Below are 25,486 nucleotides of genomic sequence, written 5' to 3' on the forward strand. Positions count from 1 at the left end.
GGGGGAGCGGCGGGGCCGGCCCGGGGGAGGGAAGGGGGGGCCCGGCGGTGGCTGCGCGGCCGCTCTAACAGGTGGGATCCCGCTGAGAGGAGGAGGCGGCCGGAGGGGGCGGAGGAGGCAGGGACGGGCGGGCGGGCGGAGGGAGGGAGGGAGCGGGGAGGGGGGGGGGACGAGCCGGAGCCGCCTGTGATCCTGTGACAGGAGCGGCTGCTGCTGCTGCTGGCGCCGCCGGTGCCTCCCTCCGCCCGGCTTCGCTGTCCGAGCCCCCCTCCTCCCTCCCCGCCCCGGCCAAGGCCACCCCCCTCTCTTTACTCCCCCCGCCTCTCCATCCCGGTGGTCGCCCCCGCAACCCGTCCCGGGCCGCTCCATCGCCGGGCCGGGCTCACCGCGCCGCCCCGGCTGCCCGCTCCGGGACAGGGCGCGGGGCCGGGAGCCGCCGCTGCCGCTGCCGCCGCTGCCGCCGCCGCTGCCGCCGACCCGGGCGATGCCGAAGCCGCCGTTGCTGCTGCGGGGGAGCCGCCCCGGGGACAGCGAGCTGGGGCGGCAGTTCCGGGACTGGTGCCTGCGCACCTACGGGGACTCGGCTAAAACCAAGACGGTGACCCGGAGCAAGTACCAGCGCATCGCCGAGGTGCTGCAGGGGGGATCCGGCTCCGGCGGCGGCTCCGGCGGGGGGGAGAAAGGCAAGTTCCAGTTCTGGGTCCGGTCCAAGGGCTTCCGCCTGGGAAACGGCACCAGGGAGGCGACGAAGATGGGTCAAGTGGTGGTATATGTGCCGGTGAAAACGGGAACGGTTAGTGCGCTCCGTGCCCCGGGGGCTCTGTGTCTGTCTGTCTGCCTGCCTGTCCGTGTGTCTGTCTGTCCTCCCCGGGGGTGCGGGCAGGGAGGGGGGGGGAATAGCCCGGGGCGGGGGCGGGCACCCCCGGGGTCCCTGTCCCCACCACCGCTACCGCCGCGCCGGCCCTGTCCCGTCAGCACCGGGCGGCCCAGCCCCGCCGGGAGCGCGCATGCCCCATGCGGGGCGAGACGCGGGGCCCGGCCGTTCCCGCAGCCCCCGCCGCTCCCGGGGCAACCCCGCCGCCCCAGCCCGCCCGGGATGCGGATGGCGACAACCGCCCGCCCGGAGCCTCGCACCTTCCGCCGCCCCCACCCCGGCCCCATTCCCGCTCCCGTCCCTGTCCCATCCGGTGCGGCCGCTGTCCCCGGGCGCTGGCGGCGCGGAGGGGGGGGCTGGTGGGAGGGAGGGGGAGCGGCGGTGCCCCCTGCCCGCCGCCGTGCACCTGCCCCCGCGTGGGGGGGGGGACCGCGGCGCCGCCCGGTGTGGGCCCCCCCCGCCCCCCCCCCCGCCCCGTCCGATCACGTTCGCCCGGCATTTCCCATCCGCCCCACGGCCGGGGACAGGTCTGCAGTCAAGGGCAGAGAGCGGCGGGGAGGGGGCGCCGGCACCCCCCGCCCCCCCCGCAGCCCCCCCCGCCGCCGCGCCCTGCCCGCCGCGCCGAGCGGAGCCGAGCGGAGCGGAGAGCCCGGCCCGCTGCGGAGAGAGAGCCCGGCCCCGGCGTCCCGCCGCGCTGCCCGCTCCGGCGCGGCCGCTGCAGCCGGTGCCCCGGGGGGTGCGGGCATCGGCAGAGCCCGGATTAGGGCAGCCTCCCACCCCCTCCCACCCCCCCGTCCCGGGAAACTCCCCCGCTGGAGCCTCATTGTTCGGCGCCCCGCCGGGCCGGCAGCGAGGGGCGCACCGGCCGCCTCCCTCCCTCCCTCCCTCTCCTGCCTGCTGCCTGCCGGCTGCCCGCCTCCCCGCCCCGCCGCCGCCCGGGGCTGCCCCGCCGCCCCATTGTTCCCGTCCCGAGCGCTCCCCGCTCCCCGGCGCGCAGGGAAAGGCGCAACTTTGGCGGCCCTGGCCCCTTGCGCGCAGGGTGCGCCCGGCGCTGCCCCAGCCCCGCTGCCCCCCTTCCCGGGGAGGGGGATGGGAGGGGAACGGCCCGCCGCCCCGCCGGGACTGCTCCAGGCCAGCGGGCACAGAAGGGCTCCGGGAGGGATTTTTTTTTTTCTATTTTTTTTTTTTTTCTCCTTCACCGTCCCTCCCCTCCTCTCCCCGCTGCTGCTGCTGCTGCTGCCGCTGCTCTAAAGGGTGCAGTGTTTTCTGTGCACACAGACTCCAGCATTGATGTGGCTGGAGGATGCTTCCATTGAGGGCAGCCCATCTGTGGCAAATGCTTCTAAACGCACTATTTACCTCCCATCTGGTCTGCCTTATTATTGGGGGGAGGGGGAAGGGTCATTATTTCTCCCTTTCCCTTGGTGGTGCTCAGAGGCGCCTTTCTTTCTCCCCTTGCAGCCCCCCTCCCCCATGCCATGCCCCAAAAAAAATCTTTGCAATTTTTTTTGAGACCTCCTTGCAGCACTCCTCTCCCTCTCTCCACCTCAAGCCCCCCCGCCCCCAAAGAGCCCCTGCCGAGGGCGGGTTGGGAGCAGGACCCCCTTCGGCAGATCCAGCACTGCCCTCGGGTCCTCTCCATCTACCCAGCGACTCTATCCCAGATCTTCCAAATGCTGCAGAGTCATGGTACCCCAGAGAGGCCGAGCCAGACTCCCTCGACCCTGCTGCTAGCTAGACACCCCCTCCCCTTTGTCCGGGAGGGAGTCCCTAGGGTCAGCAGCTCAGAGAGGCCGGCGCAAGCCCGCGTATTCCCAGAGGGCTTCTGCACAGATGAAGTTTCAGCAAGGAGCGTGTCTAGGCCCCCGCATCTTCTGTGGCAGAGTCCCTGCAGGCTACAGATAGGAGATACACCCTGGCTCCCATAAACCAACAAACAAAAAGCAGGCATGCCCTGGGGGGACAGCTGAATTTTCCGAGGGGCAACTGCTTATTTCCCAGAGCCTGAGGGACGCTGGGGCTGGGAATGCTGTACAGAGCCACTGGTTGTAGGGAGGACCAGTCACTGAGATCCCCAAAAATCCTCAGCTGATGAATCTGTAGAAGTTGTTGCCTCCTGCCTGCTCTGTCCCAGCCATCCCCATCCCCAGCTGCCCCCACCCCCCACCCCTCCTCTGCCGGGAATCCCCTGGACCAATGCAGTTGCTGCGTTTTGGTTTGGCCCGAAGTGGCTCTCAAATTTAGAGATAACTTGGCAGGGATTTTCTTCAGCTCCTGATAATTCAGTGCTCTCCTCGTCCTTGGCGGTTTGGGCTGGGTTTGTGCGTGTATTTCATTTCTCTCATGCGTGCAGTCAAATAATTCACCAAGCTGATACCAGCTTCTTCTTGCTGAATGGCAGAGGGTGCATTCTGGTTTAATGCCCGCTCAGCTGCTTTCCCCAGATACTTCTGGAGCGGCGTTTCGGTGCTTTTCTCCTGGCTGTGCTCCTCAGCAACCTGATCCCGCTCCTCCTGGCCGCTTTTCCTTCTCTGAGCGCATCTGCCCGAGGAGCCCCGTGCTTGGGACTGTCCCAGGGCTGCAGACAGACACAATGCAGAGCCGGGGGGCGGGAGGGGCTGTGCCGCTCTGCTCCATCTGCAGATCGCTATGGGGAACCCGAGGTACCGGGAGTGCAAGCTGGAGGAGAGGTGGTACAGAGCGTGTAGAGGGCAGCAGTGGGGATAGAATATCTTTCCTTCCCCTGGCAGGGCTGGGGCCGCTCCTCCTCCGGGGGAAGAAAAAAAAAAAAAAAAAAAAAAAAAATTATAATCCCAAACGCAAAAAATAATCACCCCCCAGCAGTAACCCGGACGAGCTGTTCCTTTTGGCTCACACATCCTGAGCTGGGTGGTGTATTTTCTGAGCATCTGTAGCAAAGACATAATTAACGTGTGGTTATTATTTTCTCTCCTGAGTAACTTTCCCTTGCCCTCCTCCAGGCCTCTCATCAGAACAGGCCTAATCAGATTTGGGTGGCTTGAGAGCGGGGACTGTGCACTGAGAAGGGGGCATCTGCCTTAGGTGGTGGTCAGAGCAGATGGTGGTCTTCTCAAAGAATGCACTGGGAATAGGAACAGCAGTGCGGATGGATGTCTGGCACAGAGACTGTTCAGATTTCTTTTTCCCAGATGAACGTCCCAAAGATGCTGGACATTTAACACATACAATTAAAAAAAAAAAACAAAAAACCCCCAAACAAAATAAAGCAACAAAAAACCAAAAAACAGAACAACCCTATGCAGATAAAACGCGAGGTTTAGCAGTGTAGGACATCGTTGCCTGACAGCCCTGTTCATGTACGGGGTGGATGCTGCATCCCTTAGGTTAGGGAGTTAGAAAAAAAAAAAAGCATTTAGTGAGGAGGAGGGTATCTTTGTGTGCTGCTGCAGCACAGACAATGGCTACAGCCCCAAGTGCCCAGATCTGCCCTTCCTGTGTGAGGCCAACGCCTGCTGGGGTGTAAATCACCTTGTTATCTGTGGGCTGGACCGAACCCCGGGCTTCTCCCTTCTCCCCAGACCTGCTAAGAACTGTGGGAGAATTTGTTGCTGACAAGGTCCTAGGATTCAGTTCATTACAATCCCCCGTCCCTCTTGTCCTGAGCGTTTAGCATCATTTAGACAGTCTTCCTCACAGAAACGTGGAGTGTGATGAGACAGAGAAAGGGACAGTGCTCTGGTGACAACAGGGGATGCAGATGGGTCTGGTGGGGTGTGCAGGGGAGGCTCTGCCTCTGACTTTGGCTGGGGCACTGGTTGGGCAGTGGTGACACACTCTGCATTAGTGCTGTGTCTGGAAGGAGCTTGTCACAGCCCCGGAGCAGTGGCCAGCGGGGCAGGAGAGATTCATCCTGGCAGCCCGTGGTGCAGGCTGGAGGGATGAGTAGGGGCAGCCCGACATCAGGGCAGCTCCTCAGGGACTGTGCAGGGGCTCAGGGACTGGGTGGGCTCTGCCCACGTTGGATTTCACTTCCCTGCTCTCTCCCATGAGGTGACATGCCAGGTTCTGGGGCTCTGCCAGGTTCTGACATGATGTTCTGGGGCTCTGTAGGCTTTGTGAACAGGGTGAGGACATTTCTGGGGGTAGGTTCCTTCTGTTGTGCGGGTACAGTTAACCTGTGCTGACTCTCCCCAGAGCCAGATGTTTAAGATGATTTTCTTGCCTCGTGAGGTGCACCCCAGGAAAGGTGCTATAGCAGGGGAAGTGCTACAAGGGGATTTTACTGAGACCAAAAAGCAAAACGGATGGAAGCCTTTCACCAAGAGCAGGAAGAGGGAGCAAAAGGAAAAGCAGATCAGTCTGACAATACAGCCTGTCCCTAAATCTGTTTTAGCCCCAGAGATAGGGAGAGTTGTGCTGGGAGAGCTGTGGTGCCAGGCCTGGGGACAGCAGAGCACAGTGGCAGAGTGCTCAAGCTGAGAAGCTGGGCATGGTAGAAAGATGCTGCTCCAGCAGCCAATAGAGGCTACATTTTTTCCTGGTACAAGTATCCTTCAATGCCCATATTCAGTGCCCCAAAAAGCTGCACAGCTATAACCTCTAAGAACATTAGTCAACAGAAGGTTTTCACTATGTGAATAACCACTTAGACTTTCTGTGGACTTGAAGTGATAAAAAAAAATAAATCAAGACCATTCAGAGGAGCTTTAGACAAGGCAAATGAGCCTGAGGGTATTATCTGAGAAATTGTCTATTACTTCTGTAGCACCAGCCTTCCTTAGAGCACGCAGAGCTTCCACCTGCTGTGGAACAGCCCACCCTGAGCACATGTGGCAGCACTGGCTTTCCAAAACTGTTAGCAGCTTTACATTGAAATGTGTATTTATGAGGCTGGCACAGTGCTGGTCAGGGCCTGTGATCCAGTTTTACCCAGGTTAGAGAAAATCTCCTACACTGACATCCCTTCCAGATTCCACTCCAAGTTTGCACAACATCAGGAGCGGTTTTTACTTCTGAAGCTGCTGGGGGAGTCACAGCAGTGATACCTTGTCCTCCGGGCCTGGGAGCTGGCTAAAGCTCACCAGGCAGCAGCAAAAGCCTCCAGTACCTTTGCAAGGTGAATTTAAAGAGCTCTGAGGATCTGCAGTTATGCAGACTGGAGGGTGAAGCCCTTTGCTGAACAGGGAGCAGGAGAGCTGGCAACAGAGCCCAGCTCCTGCCCTCTCCCTCCCCTCCAGGGCAGCCTCCTAGGGATAAGGGAGGGAAACCAGGATCTAATTCACTCCTCTTTTTTTTTTTCTTTTTTTTGTTTTTTTTTTCCTGCCACTGCTACAAGCCTGATTACAGGGCAGCCCCACTGTGGTCATTAGCAGTGCAGTTTGGCACACATGGTGCAGCTCCAGGGGGAGATGCCACCATCCCCAGACAGCCTCAGGGCCTGGCTTTGGTCACCAGCACTCAGGAGACCTGGAGTCACATCTGCAAAGGTCCTGCATCCCACAGCTCTTCCTGGTCTCAGTCCCCTGATACATTTTCTAAAAGAATAATGTCTGCCATCTATGCTGCACATCCTATGTGATTCAAGAAACATGGATGGCATTGCTGATCCAAGAGAAACAGCATTTTTATTGGATAACTTTCATCCAGAAGTTATGTCCCTCACCCCACAATTGCTTTCAGACTGATGGTTTGTGGTGGGTATTGCTCTGAAGAAGGCAAAAAAAGAGCAAGGAAACAAAGCACAGCTCTGTAGGGCTGTGCTGAATGAAACAAAAAAGGGCAAGGAAAGAAGTACAGGTGTGTTGAGGTGATGTTCTGACTCCCCAGGTCACATCCTGCCCTTGGGAAGGAAGAGGGGGCCGAGCACTCAGGGCCCTGAGTTAACAAGGAGCTGAGGGCAGTGGCTGTAGAGTGATGTGTGGGCTGCTCTCACCTCGGGCTGTGGCTGGGGGGGGTTTGCTCTCACCCCCAGGGAAATTCAGTCGCTGAACAGCAGCAGCCCCAGAGAGTCAGGACTTGCTCAAGAATCTCTGTCCAAAGCATTCTCAGCAATAACCTCCAGCTAATATCTTTTCAACAGTTTTGGTTTTGTTGTTGCATTAGGCCTGATATGAGCAGTCTGTGAATTTAGGCTGTGGACAAAAACAAATGGCAGGGAAACCCCCAAGGAGTGGAGGGGTGTGGGTGGGGTGTCCCTGTCCCCAGCCCCCACGGGTGCTCTGTGTCTGCAGTGCTGTGACAGAGGAGTGTGTGTTCATCTCTCTCTCTTTGTGGCAGACTCACAATTACTTTCCCCTGATCCTGTGTGAGCTGTGCCCACCTCTCCAGGACTGCATCAAGATGGGCCAAAGCCACCACTGAGTTTGGGTGTCTGGTTTAATTAGCTGATTGTAGCAAGGGCAGGGACCTGTTGGCCAAAACCTCCGTCTTTGTTGGAATGCTGCTGACCTCCACTTTATGGCTGGTGCCAAAGAGTAGGAATTGATTCGAGGAGAAAGAGCTGCAGGCAGGGGTGTGCTGAGACAGGGGCTTCCCTGCTTCCCTGAGATGAAGGCAGCAGCTGCTGGGAGCTGAGCAGGGGCTGGCTGGGTGTCACCAGGGTGGTGCAGGGCCCTTCACCACCTCTCTCAGGGAACCCAGGTGCTGTCTGAGGATGCATCTCCCTCCAGCCCATGGGGCCACGGCAGTGCTTGGAGCTTGGAGGGGCCTCCCCAGGAGGGATGGGGTGTTCTGGGGAATGTGGGGTAACTCCATTGCTGCAGCTCAGAGTTTGGGCTTTCCGGTCACAAGGAATGGTGGTGGCTCAGTGTCATGGGAGTCTCTGGGCTGAAAATTAATTCAGAGTCCTTGAGCCACCCCCTTGAAAAAAAAAAAAAAAAAAAAAAAAAAAAAAAGAATAACGTTTGGGACTCCTGGCTTGGCTTGCATTTGAAGGAATGATCTCAAAACAAACCCTGAGTCATTCACGCTGCCAAGACATCCAAAATCTGGAATCTGGGTTTTGGTGCTGAGAGTACCACCCTCACTGGTTCCCAGTTTGCCATCTCTCAGCACTGGGACAAGCAGCTCGTCCCCCTGGGGACACGTTCGGGTTTGTCATTCCCATCCCCGGTTCGGGTGCGGGTGCTGCCGCTGCCCGAGCCCTGCGGGGCCGGGGGGGAGACCCGCCCGCCCCCCCCTCACCTGCCTCGGGCGCTGGGATCCGGGAGAAAGCCCTTGAGCTGGTGACAAAGGTCTGGATGTGGGCTGGGAAGTACAGTCCTGTCTCTTAGCAACTGGTTCCTACCTCTGAGCTCTCGGAGCCGTGTGTGGGACAGAGAGCATCAGTCACGCTCCCGCTGCAGCAGCACCGCGCCGAGGAGGGGATGGCGGATCAGGCCGGCTCCAGCCTCCACCAAGACGCTTAAAGAAGCTCAGGCATTTCTAACACAGGCAGTCAGTCATCTGTGAGTCCTAATCAAAGCTTGGGTTTAATTGCTTTCCTCGTGCCCGTCTCTGCACGGCGAGCGGGGCAGCCATTGGCTGTCGGCAGCGGCTGCCTGGCAGCTCCCGCAGCTCCCGCAGCTCCCCGCAGCCTGCTCCGCACCGCCCCGGTCCTCTGGTCACAGGGGTGGGGACCAGGGAGGGAGGGGGAAGAGGGAGGACACGGCCCATGTATTTCTAGAAAAATTAGATGTCATAGGGTCCTTCCCTGAACTCTGCACTGCACCCGGGAATCCCCCGTCCCTCGTACAGACATTTGCATCGCTATTTTCTCTCTCAGTGCTGAGTTCTGCTGTTTCACCCTCATATTTCCTCCTCGTAACCAAAAGCTCCTCTGGTGAGCGTTTCTCAGAGGCTCCCTTGCTGAGCCCTGTTTCATAAACATTTTCACAAACCCTCTGCTTTGTCCTCCTAATTAACCATCCAATTGGCCCCCAGTGGAGCCTTCACCTCTCCTGTGAAGATCCTGCTTGCACAGATTATAACCTGTCAGCTGCCAATTCATTCCTCAGGCAGAGGACAAGTTATATTAATTGTCTGCCTTCCCTTCCCCTTTTGGTTTGCCCTCCCTTTCTTCTGCTCCCAGTAGCATCCCTGTTTGGAGACACAGACTCAGATGAGGGTGAGCAGACCCGGTGGTGAGGCTGGTCCTGTGACCCGGGTGTCCATCTGCCATGGGTGTTAGAGCAGAGGGGATGCTGCTGGCCTGGGACAGACCTGGGAGAGAGGGCTCTGGCGATTGATGACCATGACAGAGTGTTACTGAACGTGCTTGACTTCTGCTGCCCTCCCCACAGTCTCAGTCAAGAGCTCAGAAAAAATCCCCATGGGCATCCCAGGTGGATGGGGAATCCTTCCTGGACATTACCTGCAAGTCAGAGCTCAGGTTTTGGTCCACCCTGTGCAGTTATGATGGAAACATTCAGAATGCAGAGGGGTTACTTGAGTGCAGGGAGAGATGCAGCACATTTCCACCAGCATTTTTGCCCCCAGTTCCCTGTGTCGGACCCCCTGAACCCTTGCAGAGCCGTGTGTGCTCCCAGGCTCCTGGGCTGTCAGCTTTTTCCTAGAGACACATCTTGCTGTTCCTGTGGGAGTCTCCCACTGTGTCCCACATTCTCTGAACTGCCGGGAACAGGAAGCTGCCACTGGGCTGCCACGCACCCGGGGCTCAGCCTCAGCCTGCCCTGACCTTGATTCACTGGAGCATCATTTGTAACTTATTTTACATAATTTTGCTTGCCACTGACGAGCTGAGCTGCCTCTGCTGCTCTGTGCCTCCTCCTCCTTAGCTTCATTTTGACATCACAGTGTCCTTACTGGGGCTATGGTGATGTTGCATCACTGCCCTAACACTGCTGGGTCTGTTCCCAGGAAGAGAGGGGTCACCTTGCTGTGACAGGTAACCTCATCACTTGTTACGGTGCCTCGTCCCCCTCCAACTTGAAAGATTTTGCTTTGGTGGTGATCTTCATTAGATTAGTGCCTCAGCACTGCAGAGATTGCTCTCCATGATAAGTTACTTCAAGGCAGAGTCAGCTCTGAACATGTCCTGAGTTTGTGTTACAGCAATATTTGCAATATTTTTTAGATTTCTTTTGGGATGCTATGGACTATAAACGTTCTTCTCGTTCTAAATGCAGTCTACCAGTTTTCCCCCTTTTTCCCACCCCTGCAGCATGCCCCCCCTCAATCAACTCAAACAAGATCCAAATGACATTAAGCAATTGCTAGACTTCATTTCAGATCTATTAAAAAAGCCCAACACTCCCATTTTAACTCTGCCTCTTTAAAAATAGTAAAAAACACTGCACCATTATAATAATCCCCAAATAAAGATGTCCATGGTAGCAAGCCATGGTGTGACATTTCTCCCTTGGAGGTCACCCTACTCTGCAGAGCCGAGCAGGGTCCAGTGCAATGGTCCCAGGATGGAGAGCAGCCCCATGCCCAGACCCTGAGCCCACCCACCTCCCCTCAGCAGGGTGCCCACCTCAGCCCTCCCAGCAGCTGGAGGCAGGGCTGCCATTTCCAGGCTCTCCCCTCCCAGGCCACTGTGTTTTTATTCCCAGGCTTGGGAGCTGGGAGAGGAGCAAGCCAGGGTCAGAGCAAAGGCCTGGACCCATCTCGATGGCTCAGGAGTGGCAGCTGAGGGAGCAGCTCACTCGTAAGAAGTGCCTGTCCCCCCCTGAAAGGTATACACCTCAGCTTCCTTTGCCATCCAAAAATAATGTGGCTGGCTCCCCTCACAAGGAAGGATTTACTTTGAAAAAAAGTAAAAAAAAAAAAAAAAAAGTATTGTGTACAGTTCTGGGTAGAGAAACAATGAGAATGCACCCAAAACCATGGGCTGGTGGCTGGGGCCATGGGCACATGGGGTCCACCAGCTCCCAGCCTGAGTCAACAAGGAGCTTTGGGAAAATGACTTATTCTTTGTGCTTTGGTTTCCCCTGGAGAAATGAGCCCTCCTGGGCTGGAGTGGAGCTCAGCTGATCAGCTAGCTGGGCCTGGGTTTACTGCAGTAAGTGGGACTGGAGCTGGAATGGGGCTTCGTGTTTGCTTGGTCGTTCATGCAAAAGGACATATAAATGCTTAGCAAAGAGAAACATCATCAACATTTCAGCAACCGTTTTTCTCCCATTTTTTTCAACCAGAAACGATGAGAAAAAATTCCCAGCTAGATACTTACAGGAGAAAAAAGAGCAAAATCTGTGAGAGCGTTTTCCATATTCTTCTGGTGGGTCCTCTTTATTATCAGCAATACAGCTGATATTGTTCTCAGCCACGCATTTCCCCAGTGCCTGTTTCTAAGGCATGCACTGTGCCCGTGGCAAGAGGGACAAGAGGAAGAGGGAAGTTCGAGGAATCCATCTCTTCTTTCTCCTCACAGCATTAGCAGAGGGAGCCTGCTGTGGTTTAACATATCCCCCGCAAAAGCTGCTTTCATCCCACACCTAAATACCATGAGGAGTGAACTTCCTAAAGCCCTGGAGAAGTCTAAATATAGAAGCCAATCAAGGGCTGACTTCCCAGAGATGAGAAGTACCAAGAACAGTTTCTTGATCAAAAGTTGTAAGAGTCCATATTGAAATAAAACGTCAGTTCCAGTGCTGAGGCCTGTGCAGGAGTAACTGCAGGGGTGGGCTCTGCTCCTGGCACTCAGCTCCAGCCAAGGGGCTGGGGGGCTGCCAGGGGAGGTGGGTGCCAGGTACCATCTCTGAAGCACCTGACGGGGAGGTCTCTGCTGGCACAGCAGGATTTCATCTCTTGTTGTATGTCACACTCTGTGTCCAACTGCTTTTTCCTGTACGTGGCCACTCCCCGTTACAGCTGATAATTTTTTTTCTGAAGAACAGAAATTTCCCTAGAACAAAAAAGCAAATTGCAGGAAATTAGAAAGGCACCTTAAAGAGAAAAGAGTGGAGGAGATAAAGTACAAATCTGAGCTTGCTAATCTCAAAACTGGTATGAGATGGCACCTTGGTGCATGCAGCAGAGGGAACTACTGAGGGCTTGCATTAAGGGATGGTTGATTGCTGCAGAGGTGGTGAAGCTGGCTACGGGCTGGGGAAACCCACTGGTGATCCTGCCGTGGGGCAGCTCAGCTGGGAAACCCCCACCCTGACCCATCTGGGGACGGGGGCCGTGCCAGTGGGCAGCAGGAGGGCAGGCAGAGCAAATGACACCACAAGGGAGGTGACCTTTTGGGGTGGCTCGGTCCCAAACCTCCCGTTTGGGTGTCCTGAGGAGGAGAGTGGGAACAGCCCTTCCAGACAGCAGCGGGAAATTAGAGTTTAATGCGCTGGGGGGGAGATGTTGTGGTTGGCAGATAGGGAGACGAACGCTTTCATGTGGGAATTCTGAGAGGCGGTGAGGGCAGAGGATCTGCTGCCCGGGCAGAGAACACCGTGCAGTCATTATCAGGCAGGGCTCTGCGGGCAGGAAACAGCTTTTGACTCACAGGAAGCTGAATTCGGCTGGTATCGGCCCCTCTCCCGAAGGCCGGGGCAGTGCTTTATCTGCCATCGGACGCAGCAGATGGGGAAGGAGCCTGAGCTGCCTCCCATCCCGCTCCTGCCCCGGCACCCCCTGCCCGCCTGTCCCTCTCGGGAAGGGGATGCTTCTCTGGGGAGCAGCGAAGCGGGGGCAGTTTCCCGGGCCCCTCGGTGCTGCCAACCCCTCTGGAAGAGGCAGAGATTGCTCCAGGCAGGGAAGAACCCCCCAGGCTGCTGAGCCCATGCCGGGCAGGCACCGGGTCCTCCAGCAGCCTGGAGAGCAGCTGAGAGCACGCAGGCTGCTGAGAGCTGGGTCCTGGCTTACATCTGAGATTAAATCCTCCCAAACACCCCCCAGTCAGAGTCTGGGTGGGGAAGGGCTGGCGGGCCGGGGAGGGAGCTTGCTGCGGGTGCCTTGGCCTCTCGGCGGGGCTGGGTCCGGTTTCCCTCGGGGCTGGGGTGGAGGTCGCGGCGGGGCAGTGCGGAGGGGATCGGGTGGCAGCTGCCGGCCTTGGCCCCGCTGCCCTGCGGGACACCCGGCTGGTTTGTCAGCGCTGCGTGGGGCTGCGGAGCCCTCCGGCGATGACGGTTTCCACGCACCCGCGCCGGGCAGCCAAGGAATGGCTGCGGGGGCCGGCGGAGGAGACCCGGTGGGGTCTGGAAGCGGGTGGTGGGGTGGAGCAGGCTGGGCGTGGGCCGGGTGGATGCCGCGGTGGGACAGGACCGCGTGGGAGCCAGGGCAGGGCTATAACGGGGGCTGCGGGGGCGAGGACAGGCAGGGAACGGGTGGGCCGGGGGGGGCCGGGGGAGCCTCCCGCAGCCCGGGGCTGGGGCGGGGGCCCTCCCCGCCGCCAGAGCCCCCCGGGGGCTCTGCCGGTTGCCGGTCGGGGCTCTGCGGGCGTGGGGGGCACCCGGTGGGACGCGAGGGAGGAGCGGGCGTCGGGCCCGGCCCGGGGGAGCGGATTACCGCCGGCAGCGCGCGGCCCCGCCGGTTGCCATGGTTACCCCGCTACCTGCCGGCGGGCCTCAGCCCGGGCCGGGCGGGGGGGGCCCCGCTCCCTCCCTCCCCTTCCTCCCTCCCTCCCTTGGCAGATGTCACCGCCCGGCTCCGGGCCCCGCCGCCCGCCTGCCCCCCGTCCCCTCACACCCATCCGGGCCGCCCCCACCTTGAGGGGAGGGCGAAGGGCTCAGCCTGCGGTGGGGAGGGGGAGCCCGCGGCGGGCCGGGGGGTGCGAGCAGCCCCCGGGGGTCGGTCCTGCGGGAGGGAGGGAGGGAGGGGAGAGCAGGGCCGGGCGGCTGCCGAGAACAAAGGTGCCGGGGCAGGGGCTCGGTGTGGGCCGGGCCCCACGGCTGTGGCAGCTTCGTGCCGCACCTCGGGGCATCCCTGCCTGAAATGGCTGTCGCCTCCCCTCGCTCTTCACCCGCCGCGGTGACGACAGCCACTCTGTGGGGACACTGAGGTGACCCCGGCCCCAAAGAGCCACCTCCCGGCACTGCTCTGGGCTATAAATAGAGGCCGGTTGCCCAAAGGGCTGCGCAGGAGAGAGGGATGCGAGCGGAGGCGGTGCCGGGGTCAGCAAGAGGGAGCGGGGGACACGGGGCAGGTGCGGGAGGGAGCGGGGCCGCGCAAGGGGCCGGAGGGGCTGAGGTGGGGGGCAGGGGGAGATGGGGGCTTGTGAGGAGCAGGCAGGCAAAGAAACCTGGGACTAGAGATGTGGAAAACAAAGGACACTGGGGAGGAAAGAGAGATGATGGGGAGGCTGGAGCAGAGGAGGTGAGAGGAGGGAGAGCGCTAACAATGCTGGGAAAGTGGGGAGGGGGCGGGAGGAAAGGGGGTGAGACCCGAGGGATGGGGTACTCAGAGATGGAAAGGGAGGAGAGACAGGGAAGGGGGAGAGACAGACCGATGCTGGGCAAATGTAGGGAAAACGAAGATGCCTGTAAGGTGGCAAAGAGACTTCTTCTCAGCACCTGAAATGCTGCCTGCTCTTGGCTTGAGGCTGAGCCTGAAATCTTTTACCCATTTTGGGGGCAGATGATTTCCAAAAAAGCCCCAATACTAGGACGGGGTAAGCACACCCCTTATTCCTACCCTTCTTCCCAGCTGAATTTTTATTGGGATTTTTGGTTTTTTTGTTTTTTAACCTAAGGGGTTTTTAACTATTCTAAAATATTATGGGTTCTGACTCATGCTTTGAATCCTGGTGAGCAATGATGGGTCTGGCAGGAGGAACCAGAGGGGCGTGGGCCCTGCTGCAAGGTAGACTACAGTGTGTGTGTCCTCTTAAATCCTAGGTCAACATTTGGCTATATTGCTAGTTATAAAGCCCTGTAATCCTAGAAGCACTGGGACTGATACAGCTTCTTATATCCAGTGACTTTGATACCACCTGCACCTCACCTGCTTCCCAGAGCTAAATAATCATGGGGAGAGCAGTCACAAGGCTGATGCTGGGGATGGAGAGCTGTGAGGAGTCAGGGAAGGCTGCTGCAGGGGATGGGATGTCGAGGAGGCAGCTCCAGCGTTCAGCTGGGGTGGAGAGGAAGGCAGTGCTGGGTGAGCAGAGAGGCTGTACCATCACATAGACCCCGAGGTTACCTTAACTGCATTCATTCTGAGACCAAGGAGGAAATGGGGAGCTGCTTGCTGTGCAGGTGTTGGATGTATTGGTATTAGAGGGTTGGGATGGCCCTGGAAATAGTGATTAGTGTTAGAGGTTGGTTACAACCTGAATTTTGAGGGCTCTGTTTGTCGCATCTGACTGTGTTTTTCTCCTGATGCGTTTTCCTTTGTCCTGTTTCTGTAATTATCCTCATTTCAACCCTAAAATGCTGAGGATTATTGGTCAGTAGGAAGCCTCCTAATGCCCACTCCTCCTTGGCAGGGGAATACCCATGCCCTCGATTAAAGCAAAACTCCCTGAACGATGCCAGAAGAAATTAGCTCTATATTCCTCAAAGTCACTCCCTCGGGCGAAGTTTCCCGACCCCCACCACAGCAGCCCTGCCACCCTGCCCCTTGTGTTCATTCTCAATATTCTCTTTGTTACAGCCACCTTTATCTACAGCTCAGGGCTCCCTGGGGAAGGCAGAGGTGGGTTGTGTTGGTAAATCCTTGTGCCTCTGTCCTGGGTGAGCACACTGACCCATCCCACTGCATCCCTGCCCAGAACAGTCTCTGTTCCAAAATTGGGGTGGTGAGGAGCCAACAATAACAAACAGGCAGCACTTTACGTTTAAAAACTGCTTCCCCAGGACAGTAGTCTTTAGCAGAAGGCAGTCCCTCTAAATGATTGATTTTTTGAGTCCCTTGACTGGTGGCTTAAGAACAGCATTTATTCGATCTATAGACTGCATAAGATACACAGAGCCCAGCCACCAATAAATGAGGATTAGGAGATGGGGTGTTCCCTCTGCACCCAGACCTCTGCCAGCCCTGCCAGCTCTCACAGATACATGAGTGCTCCTAAAAAAGAGAGTTTGTGGCTCATACAGATGTGCAGGTTGCTGCTCACCAGCATGGTGTGTACCTCTGCACCCTGCACACTGTCTGGGAAAGCAGGCCACAGAGGAACACAGGGCATAAATATATATATATATGTATGTATTTATGATATCAGTATTTTTTTTTAATAGATTCAGCTGTCTATGCAATAATGGCATTTTTTCAAAGAAGAAGCTAAGTGACCTCCCAGAGCCTGACCCTTTTTTGGTACTCCCAGCCATTAGAGCAGCCACCAGCTTCCTCCATCCACACTCCCTGCTCTGGTGTTTTGTGCTGGGGCACTCTTTGCTGCTGTGGGGTCCCAAAGGCTCCCCCCTTGCCTCAGCACCCCCCGCCAGTGGGAGCCGACACCCTGGGTGCCAGTCTCCTCGGAGGAGCACTGCTCCCCACACTTCCCACTCCCACCAGTCTGTCACCACTGCCGTGTGGCAGCATGACTGCCGCCCGCTCTCCAGCACATCCTGACACACAAAGAGCTCTGCTGCTGCTGCTGCTGCTGCCAGCACTCAGCTGCTCTGCGTATGCGGGAGAGGGAGGGTGCCTTGGAAAGGTCACTGCGGGGAAGGAGGGCGATTCTCTCTCCTTTCTGTAGGGGCCATATCTTGGCACCACGGGGAAACCTTGTCCTGCCTGCTGCTCCCTGTCCTCGGGTGAGGGTGTGCCATGTTGTGGGGCTTCCCAGGGTGGTTCAGTACCATCTGCAGGTCCAAAGAGCTTCCTCTGCCTGTTCCCTGCCTCGCAAAATCATCCCAAATAATGAAAATTGAATTCCCCAATTGGTTGTGACTCTACTTTGGACTCTTCCCTTGGTTTTGGTTTTTTTTGGTTTTTTTTTTTTTGTTTTTTTTTGTTTTTGTTTTTGTTCCTGGCCCAATTTCACTGGCAGCTTTAGCAGCAAAACAGCAGCAGCCACCACTGCCCTGGCTACAGCCAGATCCTCCCTGGAGCACTGCTTAATTTATCCCCCGCATCCCCTGTTCCCAAGTCAGCCCCAGGCTGGAGCACTGCCACTCTGCCCCCTCCAACCACATTAGCCCCGGGCCGGTCTTGTCACCCCTGTCACCCATCCCTGACACTAACTCAACTTGCCTGCACCGTTGTAGGGGGCAGATGGACTGTCGGAGCCCGAGGGCATCTCTCTGAAACGCGTGGCTGTGGTGGAAGATTTCTTTGACATCATATACTCGATGCATGTGGAGAGCTCGTCGGAGCCGGGCAAAGCACCCAAACATGCCGGGCAGAAGAAAACCTACCGAGCGGTGAGAACCCCCCCGGCAGCCCGGGGACGGGAGCCAAGGGGCAGAGGGGCCGTGGGAGTGGGCGTCCCGCGGGGAGGGGGACAGGGACGGCAGGGCAGGGGGAGGCAGAGCCAGAGCAGGGTCCTGATTGCCTGAGCGGGGAGGCGTGAGAAAGGAGGGGTTGAGAGGCAGAGCAGCTGTGCTGGGGAGAGGGGAAACCGGGCTGCAGCAACAGCACAACCGTACGGCTGCCTGGAGAGGAAAGACCAAGTGAATCACACAAAGACAACTGTACATGTCTGGGGGGTGGGTGAAAAAAAAAAAAAAAGAAAGGAAAAAAAAAGGGAAAAAAAAGGGAAAAAAAAAAAAAAAGAGAAATGCTCAGTATTACTGATGGGCAAAGGGATGTGTGCCCAGTCCCCTGTGCACTCGGCTCCGTGCCATCTGTCTCTCTGTCTCCCTTGGCCCGAGGGAAATGTCCTGTGTGGGCCTTGAAGGGCAGGAGCAGACAGAAAGGGGACTGGGGCACGGCTGGAGCCCACCCCTCTCCCCCCGCAGCTGGATGCTCTTGCCAGCCCATCCTGGGTTTGCTCTGTTACAAAATGGAGGCAGGCACTGAGCTAAGCCTCGTCAGGTGCTCCGTGGATGCTGAGAACCAGCTTTATCCATACTGAAACCACTCTAGTTAGGTCAGGAATAATTTAGCTTGAAGTGGGCTTCTCCTGGGAGCTTGCTGTTTCTCCTGACTCTGCACAGCACTTCGATGCAAACATTTGGGTTCTTCTTTTACGAGAAGAGCTGAATTTTCTGTCCAAAACAGAGCTACTCCCTTGAATCCCACAGCCCTAAGGATCAGGTCGCTTAGAGACAAAAGTGGCTGGCTGGCAGCTCCTGTCTCTGGTGTATACATCATCTCGGAGAGGTCTGTGCGGGCTGCCCTGCTCTCCGCGATGATGCCTGAGATTATGCAGGGCTCGGTGTGCTGCCAGAGCCGGCTCAGGGGTGGAGTCTGTCCTGCCTGCCCTGTCCCCAGCCCAGCTGGAGCTCTGCATGCTGGGGGGCCAGAGGGGCAGCCCGGTGCCTGCAGCCCCCCCTCCCCTCGCCCTCAGCCCCCCGGGGAGCCGGGCTCTGTGCTGGCTGCTCACGGCCTCGCTCCCTGCCCTGCCTGCTCGGCTCCAGCCCCTGCGGCAGAGCAGGGGGCCAGGGGCCGGGGCACACGCTGACCCCCCCCGGCCGGGGGCAAGTGACCTCTTTGTCATCGGGGGGGACAGCCCCACCGGTATGACCGCAATTCAAAAACTTTCCGCTCATTTCCCCGGCAGACCACCCCGACCCTCCCCTAATTCCTTCAATTCAGCTCTCTGGAGACCTAATCTGTGCCCTGCGCAGCCCCGGGGGAGCAGCCTGGATCCGTCTGCTTTCCCAGGCCTGCTCGCAGCAGTCAGAGAGCTCCACGCTCCACCCCTCCTCTCCCTCTTGAGCTGAGATCATCACATTAGCAGCCTGTATCCCCTCCTGACCCGGCAGGACGCTGGCTGGGCTGGCTGGCCTCCCTCATGCCCCGTCTCCCCGGAGTGTCTTTGCAGGAAGGTGAAATGCTGCAGAGCATCCCCCGTGTCCTGGCTCGGGGGCACAAAGGGATGGGGCTGGGTGGGCAGCTGGGGAGGGCTCAGTGTCCCCCACCGTCCCTCTGCCTCTCCCTTTCCCCACCGATTCTGATTAGAGGCACTGGAGAGTTTGCCCTTGTCCGTGACCTCCGGAGGGAGGCAATCAGAAAGAGAGTTTGGATGGGAGATAACTCATCAAGGAAGCTGTCTGCTCTGCAGAGCATCAAATCAGCTGAGAAATAACAACTGGATCACTAAAATTAGCTGAGCATTTGCAGCAGAGACTACGGGCTTGAGGGAGCAAAGGAAGCAGGGACCCAGGCTCAGCCCCGAGGGTCTGAGGGAGGGAGGGGCCGCTCCCTGCCTGTGCCCCAACCTCACGTTTGCCACCAGCAATTTTTAAGCCCCCGAATTTCAGTGTTTCTGTGGGACTCTCTATTGCTTGTGCACTGACAAAAAAAAAAAAAAAAAAAAAAAAAAAAAGCACCGAGGCAAAGGCTGAGCTCGTCATCCACTCAGCCACAGCAGAGCTCGATGGGGCTGCCGCTAAGTAGGAGGAGAATCCCACGAGGACCAGGCACAGCATCCTCCATTTGAAGGGCTGGGACAAGGTCCCTGCCTGAACTTTCCACCCATCTGGCATTAGCGTGCGTGTAAATCCTCGGGCTCTGCTGCCGCTCAGTGGAGATAAATGTCTCTCCCTCCCACCGCAACGTGGGTCACGGGGCTGCCCTAGCCAGGAGCAAGGAAACCCTCTGCCCCATTGCACGGCTTCTAGAACATCATTTTGTTCCGAGCTTAAGGCTCACCCTCCCCTGTAGGATGGAAAAATGCTTGGAATTTAGTTATTTAAAAAATTTTATTAACAAAATAAGGCGGGAGGGCGATGTCCACTGGCCGGAGGAGGGGGATCAGGATGTCCTGGGCTGCACTCCTGGCTCAGCCTGTCACCAGCCCTTGCTGCTGAGGTGTCTGGTTGCAGCCCTGCTTCCCGTTCTGAGCCCCACTTCTGCCGGGCTCACAGCCCCCAGGACTGGCACAAACAATTGCATTTCTGTCTGCTTTATGACCCCACTTGTAAGTGCTGTGACCCCTATTGGGGTCATGGCCCCCGGTTGGGGAACCGCCAGGCCAGGACAAGTCACTTAGACCAAACAGGATGGGTGATTAACCATAGGAACCAACCCCAAAGTAAGAGGTGGGCTCTCCACTTCTTAATGCCTTCCAATTAAGACCAGATGTCTTCCTGGAAGGTGTTTTAGGCAAACCACAATCTACTGGATTACAGGAGAATTTAGGTGAAGTTCCCTGACTTGTGCTGCACAGAAGGTCAGACTTCAGTCTCTTAAAGCCTTAAAGAAATCTACATGAAAGTTGTCTCACTCCATCTCCAAATAACCTAGTGTTGATCTTTAGAAATGCTGTAAAATTGCTGCTGGGAGGGATTAATTGGGATAACAGGACTCTCAGATAGCCAGGTACCTTTTGTGGGTGCTTTGGTCTGGACACAGTGTTTAACTTAAGGCATACAAGTTTTAAATATTTATCCCTAGCTTTTCCTCATCTGTAAAATACAAATATCTCACAAAGGTTCAGAAGACTTAATTCATTACTGTTTGTAAAAAATGTTTTCAATTCCCTAGGTAAAATATGTCACAGAAGTGCAAAGTATTATTAACAGTAATTGATTGTCATTGTGGGAAAAAGTGACCTGCCCTTACAAAAGATTAATGGATTCCTCAGGTTACTGGTGTGATGGTAATTAACAATGCAAACAGAGCTGACGAGACCTTACTTTCCCATTTGATTCTTACACATCTGCAGCTTTGCTCTTCCCAGACTCCCAGGGGGAATGCAAAGAGTTTTTGGGAAGAAGTGGCTGTGCAGGGAGTCTGAAGGTCCGTTCACTGGCACCCCAGTGCCTTTCTGGCTCCCCAGTTACCCTCCCAAAATATTCCTCCATCAGCAGCTGCTCCAGAGGGGCTCAGAGGGACCCCAGTGCCGGGGGGGTTGCTGAGTGTCACCGATAGATGAGGCCAGGCTGAGAGGGGGAGGTGGGAGGTGGGAGGGTCTCCCACACCCTCCGCCCACCTCTCCCCGATGATTTCCCCCGCCCAGGACATTCAGTCCCTCTCTTCTTTCCCCAGATTGCGGAGACTTACGCGTTCCTCCCGCGAGAAGCTGTGACCAGGTTCCTGATGAGCTGCACCGAGTGCCAGAAGAGGATGCACTTCAACTCCAACGGACTGGAGCCCAAAGGTGAAGGCAAATTAATTCTGCCAGCAGAGCTGACAAAGCATTTTCTACCAGCATGTGAGCTGTCAGGCTGCTGCCCCATCCAAGAGATATTTCCTAACCTAATGTTTTTCCTCACCTGTCTTATTTTTCATGCATTTCTATAGCAAAGCTGGGAGAATTGCTTAGCCCAGTTTGTTGTTGGTTCCAGCGAGCAGAAGCTGGGTAGCTTTGTTTCTGAGTTTCCCCTGTGCAACCACACAAAGCTTGGGTCAAAATTATTGCAGATATGGCTGCAATCAACCTGTAATCATCTCTGGGCGGATCTCGTGTTGATTTCTGAAAAAAAGCCAACAAACTACGACCTAATTTTTTTCCTTCAGACTATTAATCTTGTAATGAAAGACACTGAGTGTGTCTGAATAACTGAACTTTCTGATAAAGAAGTAATTTGCAGTAATTAATAGATATGCACATCATGATCCTATTTTTGATAACAGAAAGTGTTTTGGTAATCAAAGTTACATTATGGCTGTGCATGCAGCCAATTAGTGTGGCCATTGTGGGGGCTGCTCGTTAGGGCTCTTTTGTAAAAGGAACCACTCTGCAGCTCTTGGACCTGAAAGATATGGGCAATGCAGAAGATGGGACCAGGTTTTATTCCAGAGTAAATAGTTGATGCTTGTGGGTTTGGTTTTTTTTTTCTGAATCACAGATCCTTGTTTTCATGGATCAAGTACAAAGTATCAAACTGAGAGGTTTCACCCAACAGAATTGCTTCTTAAATAAAAATGTAAGCAAACTGCAGAGTTTGTTTCAAAACTCTTAAGGCAAACAGGCTCATTTGGCAGCTCTTATCAGGCAGAGAAGCAGAGTTAAATGAACAAAGGACCCAACAATAGAAATTTTATAGTATTAAATACCGATTGCTCTTCACTGCTAGGAGCAGCGCTGGGGACAGCCCAGAGGTTCTGTTTAAGTGGATTTGTGTGCCAGATATCCAAAGCTGGTGTCTGAGGTGCTTTACACTTACTGTATTTTTTAGAAACTCTCCCAAATATAATCCCACATGACATTTATCAGCCTAAGCTCCATTCCCGTTGCCAGCTGAGGGCCTGATCCCTCTTTCCAGTTAGATCAAGAGAAGTTTTGTCCTTTGGGTGCACTGAGTGTGCTGCACCCATCCTGGGTGACATTCCAGGTGCTACTCAGAGGATGGGAAGGGCCGTGGGATGAGCCAGGACAAGAAGGGTTCTGTTGACTTGACCCAAACCAGGACACAGCTCTAAACACCCCCCACCTGTCCACTCCAGAGCTCAGGATTCCTTTTCAGGAGGCAGTTGATGGAAAGGGTCCTTGCTCCTCCAGGGGCTGCCCCCTGCCCACCCCCCATCCCTGTGGCAACCAGAGGCAGCTCAGAGAACCCCTGAGGGGTGTCAGGATCCCCTCCTGAGCAGGTCTTCTGTAGAAACCATGATCAGGACTGAGAACTGCCTGTCCTGAGCAAATGTATGAAGTGATACCAATAATCAATTATTATATACCAATACCAATAATCAATTATTTTCCTAAAGCTCTCCTCCTTATCAGTTCTCTTAAAAAATGAATCAAACAGAAAAACAAAGGATCCCATGGGTAAAAAGTCCTGCTTCTCACCCATCAGGAATGGAAGAACAGGAGCACTTTTCTGCTCTGAATGGTACCTAAATAGTCACTAAGTACCTGTGAAAATGCATAGAGCAGATTAGATAAGGTAGCTTGTACTGAGAAAAAGTGTCTGATTTCACCAATACATGTTCAGGAATTTACAGGGAGCAAATCACCTAAAAAAACACTGGGGACATGGAGGAATTACCCAGGTGTGTACAGATGCATACACAGATACAAACATAAATGGGGAAAGGTTTTTTCATAGTTAGTTCAAAAAAGAAAAAGGGTTGAGTTGTCTTCCACTCAAGCTCTTATTTGTTGCATTTCCACAAATTCACAGTAAATTTGTGTCTGCTGATGGGATTGTTCTCGATTTAGATCAGGGTGGTTTCAGGAGGAATTGAAGCACCACAGATCATCTTCCTCCCCCTCTGAGGATGCTGAGCCTCCCTTGTTTCTGCAGTGCAGAACTGTTCAGTGAGGGATGGCAGGAGAGCATCATCACACCACGCTCTGAGGGCTGAGAGATTCCCCTGCTCCACACCAGGGACAGCAAATGCTGTCCTAAACTCTTCCTAGAGACTCCAACATGGCTGATCCCAGCCAGCCTGGGTCACTGCCTGATTTTGTTCCTGGGAGCTGTTTCCTTTTCCACTGCAGAAACAGACTACAAGGAGCACCCCTTGCAGTGGGATTTTAGCATCTTGTTCTCACAGGTAACATCCTGGCACAGCACAGCAAAGGGTTGTTTGGGGTCCTTAATCTATATAGAGATGTAGATCTACTCATAATTTAGCTATAGGTCAGAGTATGCCAGAGACCAGTGACCGACAAGCAGGAGAAAAGAGGGGAGGAAATAGTTCACAAGGACCCTAGAAGCTTTGTAGCTTTGTATTTGAAAGAGCTGATGTCTGGAGTAGCCCTGCCCAACCCATTCCTGCATCCACAGCCAGGGGTGCTTCATCTGCTTGGGGATGAATTGGATGGACCTGGAAAAAAATTGTTGTATTTCTGTGGACCCTAATTAGGTTCTTGATACAGCAAATCCGCAAAAACCTTTGTGGTGTTTAAGGCAGTTACAGACAGGTTTTGGGTCGGGTGGTTTCTCAGTCAGACAGGGTAGATCTGGTACTTCCAGAGGTCTGAAAGGTTCCCAGGGCTGCTGAGTTTCACTGGGACATTTTATATTCAGCATTTCTGAAAAGCAGGGCCACTAGGCTGGGGCTGATGGGTCCTTCTAAGGTGCTGTAAAATGTTTTCTGAAGGCTCTGTTTCAAGGGGCTGTGTCAGAGGTGGCTGTGAAGCCAGTGACCCCAGTAAATACAATCCAGCCAGGGATGGAACTCCCCACCCTCCCTTCACCTGAAGCTCCTGGAAATCCTCCTCCTCTGCCCATTGCTGCTTAAGCTGACTTTCCAGTGGACACCACACATCCCTTTGGAGTCTGCTGGAAGGATGGATTAATTCTCCACACTTGCATCTCTCTGTGCTGAAGGCAAAGGAATCCTCCTTCATCCAGCAGCCATCCCTGTGGGAAGTGACAGCATTCCTCTTGCACAGAGCCTGCAAAGGCACTGCTAGAATAGATAATTCTTTGTGTCCTGCGTGGAGCTGGGAAGTTCCACAGTGATGATGGCAGAGCTGACAAATCTTTGAGAATTCAGAGGAAACATTGAGAGTTTGCTTTATGAGGACTCCTCTGATGTGGCTCAAGAAAGCGATTGGCAGGAGAGGTCTGAATCCAGCCTGATCTCTAGAGCTCAGTATGGTGCAGCCAGAGGAATCAACAAGGACAGTTTAAATTAAAGATTTTTAAAATTTAGTGTTTTAATCAGGGTGTTAAAAATAGTCTTCATCACCAGATAGAGATACTTAATAAGTTGCCTTAATGTTAGCTCCTACCTGAGGGAATCCCGTCAAAATTGGCAAGACTTTGCAATGCTAAAGCAAGCTGCAAATATGTTGTTGTTCATCAACCTCTGCATGGAAGTGCTTCTGAGGCACTGGCAAGGCTCAGTTCCTTCCACTGCTACATTCTGGTGTACTGAAAAATTTTATATTATGTGTAGTCTTTTCTACAGGTGACAGCAACACTGGCTTGTTTTTTATTTTTCTCTTTTTTTTTCCTTTTTTTTTTTTTTTTTTTCTGAAAAACAACATCTGTTCTGTAATTATGTTCTTGGTGGGGTCATGTTCCTCCAGGAGCCTTGGCTCAGCAGGCACCAGCTCTTGCTCAGGATCTGAAGTGCTCCTAAGTACCTGTGTTTAACGCTGATGAGAACACATCCTGACCTTGTGCTTCCACTGCTCTGGATCTAAATAAAGTTTCTCCTCTCTTCTCCAGAGAGTGAACCACCTTCCTCTTTGGTCTCGGGGATCATTGACTACAACATGCCCCTCACCTCCACTTACCTGAAGCAAATGAAGCTGCGGGTGATGAATTCCCAGGACCAGGTGAGCCGAGGGGCGCGTGACCGGAGGGGCTGGGGCTCGGCACCCACATTTTTGGGGTTTTTTTTGGAAATGGTCAGTTTGTCCATCTGGGGCAGGCTCTGAGTGCTGGTGCATGGCAGTGGGAAGGGCAGTGTGCCTCTGCCTCTGCTCTGCTGGCTCCCAGAAAGTGATGAGGGTGGCTCCAGTGTCCCCTTGGTGGTGAAGAGCAGATGCAGTCCCTGCCTGCTCCTGGGGTGTAAATTCTCCTAAGAAGTTGTCTTAAATCTGGTGAATAGGAATTTGTTTCTTTACCCCATCCTAATGGTCTGGGAGCTTTAGCACATGGGATCTGAACCTCAGCTCCTGCTTTGGTTGCTCGGGTGCTTTCTTAAGCTGGTGGGCAGCTTGAGGAAGCTCAGCCACAGCCACTCAGCTCCTGTGTCACAGAGATGGCTCAGTTGTGTGATGAGACTGCTAAGCCACTG

General features: G+C 55.2%; 1 protein-coding gene across 4 annotated transcripts in view; it reads left to right on the forward strand.

Moving 5' to 3' along the window:
• The first annotated feature begins 326 nt into the window (after positions 1-326).
• NOL4L (nucleolar protein 4 like) overlaps positions 327-25,486 on the forward strand; it is a 53,028-nt gene continuing 27,868 nt past the window's right edge. The window contains exons 1-4 of one of the 4 annotated variants that reach the window (XM_071760284.1): positions 327-793; positions 16,942-17,097; positions 20,831-20,942; positions 24,913-25,022. In XM_071760284.1, coding sequence (XP_071616385.1) covers positions 485-793; positions 16,942-17,097; positions 20,831-20,942; positions 24,913-25,022 — 687 coding nt within the window. In that variant the 5' untranslated portion in view covers positions 327-484. Of the gene's footprint in view, positions 794-14,227; positions 14,594-14,635; positions 14,891-16,941; positions 17,098-20,830; positions 20,943-24,912; positions 25,023-25,486 lie in introns of those variants that run through there. The other 3 variants (XM_071760286.1, XM_071760287.1, XM_071760285.1) reach the window with 3 other exon arrangements.

The sequence above is a fragment of the Heliangelus exortis genome, chromosome 16 (assembly GCF_036169615.1).
Source record: "Heliangelus exortis chromosome 16, bHelExo1.hap1, whole genome shotgun sequence".
NCBI lineage: Eukaryota > Metazoa > Chordata > Aves > Apodiformes > Trochilidae > Heliangelus > Heliangelus exortis.